The 12,242-nt window shown below is 46.1% G+C and overlaps 1 protein-coding gene across 1 annotated transcript; it reads left to right on the top strand.

The window, feature by feature from the left end:
• The first annotated feature begins 117 nt into the window (after nucleotides 1–117).
• Nucleotides 118–6,718, top strand: psmb5 (proteasome 20S subunit beta 5). Its single transcript, XM_086172699.1, has 3 exons — nucleotides 118–377; nucleotides 1,934–2,240; nucleotides 6,032–6,718. Exons 1-3 carry the CDS (start codon nucleotides 153–155, stop codon nucleotides 6,313–6,315), a joined length of 816 nt encoding a protein of 271 aa, XP_086028825.1. The 5' UTR covers nucleotides 118–152; the 3' UTR covers nucleotides 6,316–6,718.
• The last annotated feature ends 5,524 nt before the right edge of the window (nucleotides 6,719–12,242 follow it).

Here is a 12,242-nt window from a genome sequence, read left to right on the forward strand (position 1 = left end):
CCAAATAAACTTTGTTTTGGGAATGAATAATCAAGAAGGAAATGTTTTGGTCATCCTCACCGACAGGGGGCGCTGTGGGGCATCATCGCCCCCATCATTACTCGTCCACTAGCAGAAGACGGAAGTTGCTTGCTCATCGGACAATTTCAAAGATGGCTCTTGCTAGTGTGTTGAACAGTGATTATGCGGATTTTTCCGCCGACAGTTGTCAGTCTCTTTCTCTCGGATGCGGACTCGGACAAGGCGGATTGGGGTTTGAAGCTGCACCACGGGAAAGTCTCGACTTTTCCGTCAAAAACGCGCTGTGTCCGGCGGAGGACGACAACGTCGAGAGGAAAATAGAGTTTCTCCACGGAACCACCACATTAGCATTCAAAGTAAGACAACCCCCGGCGGTTTTGTCATTCTTGGTATTTATTTAACGCAAGTCTGGTATTTTATTTGAGTTAGTAACTTAATGGAGTGTAATTGATGGAACACCGAAGTATTTGCTTTTATAAATTGACCCAGCGCTGCATTAAAGAAATTAGCGTGTTAGCATAGCTACAAACCGCTCTTATCACATTGCTCTCACAACAAGCTATGCGAGCTAGAGCAGTTAATTCGTTCGGCTCGGTTTTCTCAATTTATTCCGTTTAAAATTATGACACAGTCGTAGTTTAAATGTTTACAAAAATCCGGCCTAAAGAGCGCCAAGAATGTCCATATGTACATCATGATTGTCTGATCCAGGTTAAGGGATTGCCCAAATTATGTGTGGAATCGAGTGTATTATGTTTAAAACAAGCTTCACAAGCTTTTAGTTTGAAAAGTCTCACTTACAATGTTTGTTTGAAGTCATTGAAAAATTCAAAAAGATACATACATCTCAATGAATCATAACTGGCTTGTGAGTATATTTGGCAAAAACTAGTCAAAGCAGGATCAGCACAATATATACACTATATGAACTTAGTTATTGCATTAGGTTATGTGTCGTGTACGGTAAATGTTATTTCAAGTCTTTTGATCCAGCAGAAATTTCACATTTTATTTTGCTGTTCTGAAAGCTGTTGACATTTACCATGTTTTCTTGCAATCAACAACCGTGTTACAGATTAATGATGTTCAACAATGCTCCATTTTGGAGTCCTAAGAAGCTGTGCAATCAGATGAGAATAAAGTTGCATGACATTTTAGTCCGCACACAGTTTTGCTTTCATAAGCTTGAGGACACAGAGGCTGCAATGTGTGATAGTGTTTAGTTGCTGCCACTCTTCTTGTGACTCTGATCACCAAGTCCTCGGAAATGAATTTCAGAATGTGACCGCTTTGTTAAAGCCTGATGGATTCCTTTTGTCTGTTGTCCAAAACTGTTTAAGATGTTCCCAGCAGTCGTAATGACTATTTGGGCTGATCCCCACTTTCATTACAATGCAAACAAACTGTCTTTGTGCTTTGTTTGGCATTCAATTTGAAGCCATCAAAGCAGGTTAAACATAGCAGCACGTCCCTGCGGTTCCCAGCCCTCTTTGGAGGGGATTTGTTGATTAAAATTTAAGATGAAATGTCACAAATCTTATCCGTTAATCCCTGATTAGGAAGGATGATAAATCTCTGCAGTCAGTATCGCACACCTGCTGTTACAATTGCTCTTGTGCCTGTCAGTTCTCCGATAAAGGGGTTTCGCGCGAGGTCTGTTACCGACTTGCTTCCCAGCAGAGCTGAAACAAATAATAGACTGCTGACAGATGTGAAGATAATTTCTTCTGTGCACAATTAATCTGAATTGGGAAATCAATCTTAATAGACACAGTCATTAATGGTGTGGGGAGCAGCATATGAAATAAAATCTGGGGGAGTGCTAAGAATTCCTGTTGTTTGATGATGATGATATTTTGTTGCTTCGGTCTTCGGTGACTGTGCTCGGCTCACGTGCATTTCTTCTTCCCAGTTCCAGCATGGAGTCATCGTGGCGGTGGATTCTCGAGCCACGGCGGGATCCTACATTGCCTCACAGACAGTTAAGAAGGTGATCGAGATCAATCCCTACCTGCTCGGCACCATGGCCGGAGGAGCCGCGGACTGCAGCTTCTGGGAGCGTCTGCTGGCCCGCCAGTGCCGAATCTACGAGCTCCGCAACAAGGAGCGCATCTCTGTGGCCGCAGCCTCCAAGCTGCTAGCTAACATGGTGTACCAGTACAAAGGCATGGGGCTCAGCATGGGAACCATGGTTTGTGGCTGGGACAAGAGAGGGCCAGGTAATTACAGCTCTGTCTTCAGTCTAGCTTCAGAGCATCCGCTGATACTAAGAACTAGCTCCGTCTGTTGTTGTAGTCTTGCCGTTTGTTGTCAAAGCCAGGTTTCAAACGCAATAGGTTTCAGTGGAAGCTGAAAATGTATCCACGAGGAACAGAGCAAGTAAGAACTGTAGCTCTTCTCAGATGTGAAAGTTTGCATCTGAGAACATGTCAGTTTTTGAAATGGACTTACCTTCAGTTAGAATTCCTAATACCAGTGTTACCACGGGGTTTATGGTTTTATGTGGTGACATGACAAGTTTATCCTCACGTCAAGCCTTTACAAATAAATCCAACAGCAGCCCGTAATGATTATCACAGCGGGGCTTTGGGGTTAATTGCCAATTAGTTCCTATCAAAAGTAGTGTAAACGCAACGCAAGTACTTATTTCTGTCACAGCCGTGACAGCAATACAAAAATATGTTAAGATTTATGTTTTGCGCAAGTCATCAGCAATTTCCATATGCAGATATGAAGCAAGTTGATTAAATGAAACACCATTTAATATATGATTATGTCAATGTGGTGGAGGCACATGCTCAGCTCATTGCACACAGATGCCAAAGTGTGTGTGTGTGTGTGTGTGTTTTCCTTAACAACAGTTTTCTGTATTACTCTGATGTAATCTAGCTTAAAAAAAAACACATTCCAGTATTCATTTATTAGTTTCATTTTATGTTAATAATGTTAATAATTTCATTATAACTATTATAACAACAGTTAGTTGAAATTGACTATGCCGTGCAAAGACCTATAATTGCACAAGCTTCATAAGTCGCATGTGTTTTACTCGAACCAAATCTACCGCGGGTCCCCCTCTTTCTCCGATTCGCGAGAGTAGCACATTTTCAGAGTGAACTTGAAGAAAAAGAGTTCCAGCTCGCAAAACCCGTACACCCTTGTAGTGCCCTCTCACTCGATAAAGGGGTTGAGCTCGTCGGCAGGCTGACAGAAGTCGGTCTCTCAGAAGAAAGCGTCCTTTTCAGCGGTGTACCTTTTAAAGCTCCGGAGCTAAAATCTCTTGTTTCAGACACTGGATCAGCTGGAGGTCTTCAGAAAAGCCTGTTGGAAAAGAAAAAAAAAAATCTTTTGAACTGTCAATCAGTCGACCGGCAAACCTTTTGGCTCGCGGAATCGCAGATGGTAAATCATGTTGGAAACGAGAGGACGAAACCTCTGTAGTTGCCAGACCTATCCATTAGATGGTACTGCAGTCTCTTTTGAGCCGTGATGGTTTTTTTTTTTAAAACATTTTATTACCCTATCTGTTTGCCATGTGATGCCACACATAGCGGGGCCGTACATCACGGACATCACAGAAGGTGTGTGTAAAGAGGCCGCCACAATGACACAGTAATGGGAAATCGATGGGGCTGGGACTGCAGGCCAGCGAGAGAATAGCGGCGTGATGGACGTCGGGCCTCGGCCCCGGACAACTGGGTCGCATGCATAGCGCCGCGATCATTGAGATCGATGCCGGCTCAGATTGGGAGGCGGAGAGCCCTCGCGTGAACGCCGACCGCGGCTCCCGCGTCCCCACAAACATGAACGACACATGTTCAATCCCGGATAATCAATCGGGGAAATAACGATCCCTGCTTAAGTTGGCCGTGTGCGGGCGCCGGCTCCGGCAAAAGGCAACGGCAGTGATTGAACGGGGAGGTAAATGTCATGTAAATTAAATCAATGACGATTAAGCGCAAAGCTCATTAGAGGGCTACAATCATGTCAAGAGCACTTATTTCCCAGATGGAGTGTCTTAAAGCCTCACGCAAAATGAATTAAATCGAATAACCGCTACGTTAAGGAGCTTGACGGATATGCAGTTAATGATGAGTTGGGGCTTTGGTCGGAAATAACAACAAGGGCCCGGCGGCATCCTCAGCCGCTCCCGAAAGGTGACGCGCGGTTAGCGAGCAACGCGGGCCCTTCTGACAAATCCGCAGAACAGCGCACGACGTGAAACCTCATCTGCGAGGACCCATATGGCGCCCGGCGTCCCACGAGAGTGATGTAACAGCCCGGCCTCCTGTCAATTGCCCTTTTCCCTCCCGATCCGACGTGGAGTTCTCGCCGGAGAGCCAGATGAAAGACTCCGACCCGATTGATGCAAGCCACTCATCCAACACGGCGCTCTTCACCTAACTGTGGAAGCTGTCAGTCCGGCGAGCTGCAGCCACTGCTGTTTGAAGATGGGGGAGGGGACACACACACACACAGAAAAAAAAAAAAAAGAGTTCCTGTCTGCTGAGTGATGGAGTGGAAGGACCCTCGCTCGGCGGTCGGCGCTACAGCATCCGAGCACTTTAATGTCAGCTCCATGTACCCCCCTCCTCCCGCTCCCTTTTTTTTTTTTTTAGTAATCTCAGCCACTCCTAGGTGCCAGTTCCCCCACCCCGTGCATCAGGGCTCCGAGCTCAAAGACCCCAGGTGTGGGAAGCTGTTTCCCGTCAGGACCCCCGGAAAGAGTCCTCATCCACCCCCCCACCCCCCCGCCCGAGCGCGGCACTCCACACGAGAGGCTCGCGTTTATAAATACCCGCACTGTGTGCCTATTATGTTTTTAACGAGTCCCTTACAGATTTGGAGGGGAACAGGCAGGTCTCAGAACGGCAAATTACCCCACGCATTCGCAGGCACTGGATGATTATCATGGCAAGCTAACGACAGCCCGAGGAAGCTGCAATTTCCTGCAGTTGAAAGACATGGTATGCCCTTTTTTTTTTTTTTCCCAGAGAAGCAAGTGGCTCTCTATCTCTAATAGACTGTCACTAGCTTAGCGGAGGGAACGACAAGTGAGGATGTGAAATCTGAGGGCATTTTGAAGTGTGTTTTAATGTGGTAGATGAGGGATGGCGGTGAATATTGCTCCCTCCCCCCCCTACGTTTTCTGCGTAAGCGAAATTTTTTTTTCCCAGTTTTTATTTTTTCTTCGCTCTGTAAAGCACGATGGAAAACATGTCTTTTCACAGGCTGTCTTTTCTTCTTTTTTTTTTAGCCATCTGCAAGGCTGTGCCGTGGGCGCGCTGACACGCCGGCGCTAGTCACCCGTTCCACGTCACTCCGCGAAAAACCGGCCGCCTCCCCATTGTGTCACGGCGCGGAACAAAATGTCTCACACGTGTCCGTGGAAAAAGTGAGGCGCCGAGCGAACCGTCCCTCACAGGCCCGACGGAGCGTTGAGGGTCCGCCGTACATGTTCGCGCGTCGGCGCGCCTTTCGAAAACCCGCGAAGAACAAGCCCGCGTACGTTAGATATTTGCCCGCGCCGCGTTTCGGAAAACTCCAAATCTTCCGCACCTGTCAGACGTCCTCAGGGCTCAAGAGCGTTGTTTTTTTTTTTTTTTTTTTTTTTTTGTCCTCGCCCCGGAGGTGTAAGGTTCGGTTACCTTTGCAGCGCGAGGTGCGGGTCGATAGTTAATTTTTGGCGCGCCGGCGAGGATCAATAAGGCCTGTAGCGGGGGGCCCCGGGGCCGTCAAGGATGTGGCCCGCGCCTTGTCAGCAGGTTCCGCGGCCAGTTTTCGTTTCACTTGAAGAGGATGCAGCTGTTCATATCTGCCAGCCTTACTCCACTCGGAAAGGTTGCAGCTGTTCACTTTTACTCTCTGGAGGAAGTGTCGTGTGTGTGTGTGTGTGTGGATGTGTGTGGATGTGTGTGAGTGTTGGTGCTGGACGCACATAATCTTAATTTCCCCGGCCCCGGCGACGCTTTACACCTGAGTCAGGAAAATAACTGTCCTCTCCCCCCAGGCCTGTACTACGTGGACTCGGAGGGGAACCGGGTGTGCGGCGACCTGTTCGCCGTGGGCTCGGGCTCCATGTACGCGTACGGCGTGATGGACAGCGGCCTGCGGCACGACCTGACGGTGGAGGAGGCGTGCGAGCTTGGCCGCCGCGCCATCTATCAGGCCACGTACCGCGACGCCTACAGCGGCGGGCAGGTCAACCTGTACCACGTCCACAGCGAGGGCTGGACCCGGGTCTCCCAGGACGACGTCCTCCTGCTGCACCAGAAATACAAGGATCAGAAATAGTAACCAACATCCAATGCCGTGTATTTTTCCTTTTTTTTTTTTTAAGATTTTCTAAAACGTCTGTAGGCTTGACGCAAATAAAATAAAAAAAAAAAAAAGGACTAATTTACAAATTGATTTCCACTCTTATTATGGCTGTGACCCATTTTGACTCCTCGCCGTAGCTCAAAGCTCTGTAAATTGTAAAATCTTAACAATGCCGATGAGTTCCGCTCACCGCCGTCTGAATGGAGGGTCTGCACGGAGGGGGCCGGTGACTCAAACGTGCTTTAATGCAGTGTGGGAGTAGCGTGGTTCGCTTGCCCTACATACATTTCATTTGGAGCAAACCCTGAGAAACTACATTCTCTCACTCCCTTTTTTTTTTTTGTCTTCAATAAAAATGGAAAAAAAAAAAAAAAAATCTGTGATGTTCCTTATTTCCGCCAGCGTTGTTATTTTGCACGGGCGCCGAGTTTACCTTCAGGTCGCGTGATAGAGATTCATATTCTTTCTGAGAATTTACACTCCCTGGAAAAAAAAAAAAAAAAAATGTAGTTTTTATCTCCCACATCCTCTTTGATGTAGTCATTTTGCCACTGTTTGTGTTTACATTTCAGTCATCTGTTCCCCCAGCTATTGCGATTCAGAGGTACATCCAAGGCCCTCACTTCCCCTCCCTTATGGTTTTCTGCTGTACGTTCTGCATTTATTAGCAGGGTAGCGGTGTCTAAATAGCCCTGTTTAATTGCGTCGCACCAGCCTCGGTAATAGTGCCTCCTGAGTTGTAACACTGTTTTCTTCCCCTCATTGATAATGTCGTCGTCCCCCCCCACGTGCACACGAACCCCATCCCTTTTACTCACATTGCACAAATACGGGCTTTAATTGGAAGTGGAAATGTATTCTTTAATTCCTCTCCGACACGCTCAGCTTCTCGACGCGCCGACCCCGCCGCGGTGTTTTATAACGGGACGACCCGCGCCGACACGCCGCGCCCCTCCAGCGGGTTTTACGGCTGGAAATAAACACTAATAAAGGGGATGACTCGGAAATTCCCAAGATTGGGGGGGGTGGAGGTCGGGGAAAGCCGCCGGCCTTGGGCGAAAAGCGCGGTTAAAAACTAGTTTCACAGGTGACTAGCTAGCAGATGGGGGACGGGAATGGGGGTTTTGGATAAATTGGAAACGATCAATAGGGGCGATAACTGACAGGGGAGGCCGGGTATTGAAATGTGGACGCGTCGGTTGAAGAAATGCAGACAAAAGGGCATCAGTTACAGCAAAGAAAACAATCTGGTTGGTTTTTTTTTCCCTTTTTTCCTCTCCATAAAGGGACCGAGCTGCTGTGAACCGTACCGTCAGCATGGCGGCGGCGGCGGCGGCGGCGGTTGGTGGGGAAGCTAGTTTTCCCAGCACAATTACACATCCAACTGCTTTGTCATTCAAGTAGAGGGAGGTCTTGCAGGAAAAAAAAAACAGAACAGGAAACCAGCTCTCAGAGGCTTAGATTTTCTTTTGGTCCATAATTGGTAGATGAGGTACTACACCAGCAAAAAACAAAACAAATGTAAAGTGTGTTTTTGTGTGTGTGTGTGTGCTTGTGAAGCAGATTTCCAAGCCGGCTTCACATCCTTCAGCTAAAACAACAGAATCCAAGTCGGATCCGGGGCCCCGAGCGCTCGGCCCCCCCAGGACCTCCTCATCACCCGCGGGTAACATCATTTCCATCCTCCAGTCATTGGGATTCCGGCGGTTGCTCGTTCAGATTTCTATTTATTTCCTTATTATCCCGCCGCGTGAGACGGCCGGTTCGATGGAAACGAGTGGGTTCGGATCTCCGGGGATCAATTCACCTTCACAACTCGCTGCAAGTCTGGACACACTTGAGTCCCACACTGGGCCGGATTATCCACATTTGGCAACGGGTGACCGAGTATCCGCGGGCACTGGAGACAGCCGCTACACCTTTAAAATATACTGCTCAAAAAAATAAAGGGAACACTTGAACAACACAATGTAACTCCAAGTCAATCACACTTCTGTGAAATCATAGTGTCCACTCAGGAAGCAACACAGATTCATTTTGACTTGTTTTAAGGACATTACATCAAAGTTGGATCAGCCAGGAGTTTGTTTTTACACTTTAATTTTGAGTGTGATTCCTAATCCAGACCTCCATGGGTTGATACAATTGATTTCCATTGATCATTTTTGTGTGATTTTGTTGTCAGCACATTTAACTGTGTAAAGAGCAAAGTATTTCATAAGAATATTTCATTCATTTAGATCTAGGATGTGTTTTTTAAGTGTTCCCTTCATTTTTTTGAACAGTGTACTTGATGCACCTGCTTGGATTTATTTATTTTTATTTTTTTTCAATATTTCCATGATAATGTGAGACATTTCAATATCCGAAATGTCAGGTCGAGTGATACGTTTGTCAGGAAGCGTCTGAGAATTTGCAAAAAAAAAAAAAAAAACCCTCCAAACCCTCACCCCCCCCCCGAAAACATTAAAGCTGGCAAAAAAACGAAAAACACCGTAAAATCAAATAAACAAATAAAAATCAAAAGCTGCAAAACAAACGGTGAGAAATCTGCAAGAGATTACCTGAAATCGTGCGTGAAATTAGCAAACCGTCATGAGTAAATCACAGAGGAACGGTAAAAACAGTTGTGACAAAAACGCAGATTTAAAACTTTTACTTTCCTTATACAGGACCGTCTCAGAAAATTAGAATATTGTGATAAAGTTCTTTATCTTCTGTAATGCAATTACAAAACCAAAAATGTCATACGTTCTGGATTCATTACAAATCAACTGACATATTACAAGCCTTTTATTATTTTAATATTGCCGATTATGGCTTACATCTTAAGAAAACTAAAAAATCCTATCTCAAAATATTAAAATATCATGAAAAAGTAATTTTTGTTTTTTTAATTGCATTACAGAAGACAAAGAACTTCATCACAATATTCAAATTTTCCGAGACAGTCCTGCAAACGCTTAAATGTATTTTGGTTTTGACGTGCCAAGCTTTAATTTAAATGTCATATTTGTTATTATTTTTTGTATTCCAGGCATGAGACGGTGGCGCGGATGAGGATAGGCCCTGGATGGGATAACACGGCTAACATTTCAAGCTACGGCTCTTAAACCCGGGCGCCATGTTTACACTCTAGCCTGAAGACGCCGCCGTCGGGAATGGAATCGGGAATTGTTTGGGCCGCAATCGATTTGATCAGCTTTGGTCGCGTAGAAACAATCCCGGGCGCCGATTGAAATCAGGGCCGTAAATTCCACGTTTCAAACGTTTAGCAACAATTGCCGGACAGCGTCAGGTGGAGATAATCGCTGGAAATTGCTTTGGATTGTAAACAAATTAAGACGGCAGGCATCGTAAACGCCGCCAGGTTCAAAATCAATAAGTCGACTGTATTTATCTCAGAACAGTGTGGTGCCGACAGAGAAGTACTCATAATGCAGACTGTGTCATTGTCCCCGCGTTGTTTGATTTTATTGCTCGCAAATACACATGAAGGCGTATCAACTTTTTCACATATGAAGGTGAAGCAAATCTAAATTTTTTTCTAAAAATAAAAATTGATGTTTAGGGTTCCAGATGAATATCTGTTTAGCTGGCTGTGCGTGAAACTCTAAAAGAAAATGAATATAAGAACAATATATCTATATATAAAATGATGACAATTTTTTAAAGAAATGCCAGAAATATGTCATTATAGTATTTTCATTGATATTTTTTCTGCAATTGATTATTATTGCGATGGAATTTCATGCTAATGTTGCTATTTTTTTGGTATTATTTCATATAATCACAATTGCATTTCGTGCTAATGTTTTGCTTTTTATTTTATATAATGTTATCACTATAGTAGTTCAAACAAATGTTGTTATTTTTTCAATATCTAATATTATCACAATTGAATAACATTCTAATTTTTTTTTATTCAATATTGTCACAATAGTATTTCTTGCTAATGTTGCTATTGTTATTATTTCAAATGATCATGATAGAATTTCATGCTAATGTTGCTATTTTATTAATATTTAACATTATCGCGGTACAATTTCATGCTAATGTTGTTATTTCATTAATATTTAATAGGATTACTGTAGGATTTTATGCTCACGCTGCTACCTTTTTATTATTTCATGTTTTCGCGATAGAATTTCATGCTAATGTTGCAAATATTCGAGATAAATCAAGACGACGGAGGCAAAAAAAATGTACATCGTACGGTACGTGCCTCTTCAAACCGAGGGGTTGCTTTTTTATCACACCTCACTATTATTTACCAGTTTTCACCGCCGTTCCGTCTAAATAATAAAACTAGAAAAAAAAAAAAACGATCACCCGGGGAACGGCGGAGCGAACACATCGAAAAAAATAACATCTCGAAAAATCCTGAAAGACCCGAAACAGCAGCTGGAGAAGATTCTGCTTCGGGGGAATATTGTGTTGCGAGGTATTATTTAGAGCGTAGTTTCCTGTCTGCCCTTTTGCCCTGTCCCGCCGCGCTCGGCGGAGACGCCCTCTCCGATGGAGGCCTGCCACCTTAGCGATGACCCGGCCTGTGTGTGTGTGTGTGTGTGTGTATGTGTGTGTGTCTCGTTGCGTGACCTTGGCTCTGGACCAGCAGACGGGAGGCGTACGTGCCGGCGGAGCGGCCGGTCAGCCATGTCTGGCGCGAAGATTGCAGGTTGTCAGCAGGTATTTTCGGAGCGGCGCCTGTTATCAGCGCCGGCTTTGGGGAATATTTTCGGAGAGCCTTTCAGTCAGGATAGGACGGCGGCGCGGCGAAAGCGAGAAAACGGCTTAATTTTTACACCAGAATTAGACGGGAACGTTATGAAAAAGACCAGCTGGCGATACCGAAAGGCGCCAGCGTGATGATTTTCACACTGTCGGAAAATAAGCCCCGTGCCTACACGGTGCCATCTGTCAACCGGTCATACGTGATTTCGCTCCCGGACAGGCCATCGCGTCTGAACGCCGATTTATCAGGGTGGCGAACACCTCGCGCGCCCAATTGTCACCTCGGATGGATGCTCAAAGGAAAAGGACATTAGCCGAAGCGGGGGCGGCGTCACCTTTCCTTATTGAATATCTCGCCCCTGTCAACCCGTCAAAAGTCAACCTGTTTGTTCCCGCGGACGCTTTATGAAAAAATATTTATCTCCGCGCTGAGGTCCTTAAAACAGGAGATAATTACCCCCCCCCCCCTTTTCCTGCTTCCTTTTGAGATGTGCTGTTTTTCACCCCCCTTTTTTTTTTGTTATCCTCTCTCCTCCGCGACTGCAGCCGCATTGTTGTCATTCCCGAGGCGTTCGCCTCTTTCCGTCACCAGACAGAAACAAAAAAAAAAAAAAAAGCCAGATTAATCCAGGGACTCGGGCCTCGGATCGGCGCCCGGTCTGAGTCAGTTTTTCCCGGCTTAATAGCCGACGCGGCTGTCGCTTCCCCGGCTGATGGTGATGATCATCAGGCTGATACCGAGGACGAGGTTCCCTCCCTCCCTCTCTTGCCATTAGTGCACAAAGCGCCTGCAGCTTCCTGACACGGACGCTTGTTTATCCCTTGTTGTGACACCTGATGGTATAAATGGAGCCTGTCGGTTTGTTTTATCGTCGCCGTGGCCGCGGCTCTGCCTCCGGGGGGGGGCCGCCGCGACCCGGGTTCAGGGAGACGGCCGCCAAAGACGCGTCAGTAAGAGCAATGGCGGCGGCCGCCGCGGCTCCGCTTCCTCCGGCGGCCACGTCGTTTTCCATCGACCCAAGACCCCCCGGAGGCGGGGGGAGGTAACCGAATTGGAGATTCTGTTGTTTGCCGCGACGCTAGCGCCACTTCATTTCTAGTTACTCGAGCGTTTATGGTATTTTAAGGCGATTCCCGCCGCCGCCTTTCAGAGGAGGGGGTTGTAT

The sequence above is a fragment of the Fistularia commersonii genome, chromosome 25 (genome assembly GCF_037954325.1).
Source record: "Fistularia commersonii isolate RoL2024-O1a breed Wild chromosome 25, RoL_Fcom_v1.0, whole genome shotgun sequence".
Lineage (NCBI taxonomy): Eukaryota > Metazoa > Chordata > Actinopteri > Syngnathiformes > Fistulariidae > Fistularia > Fistularia commersonii.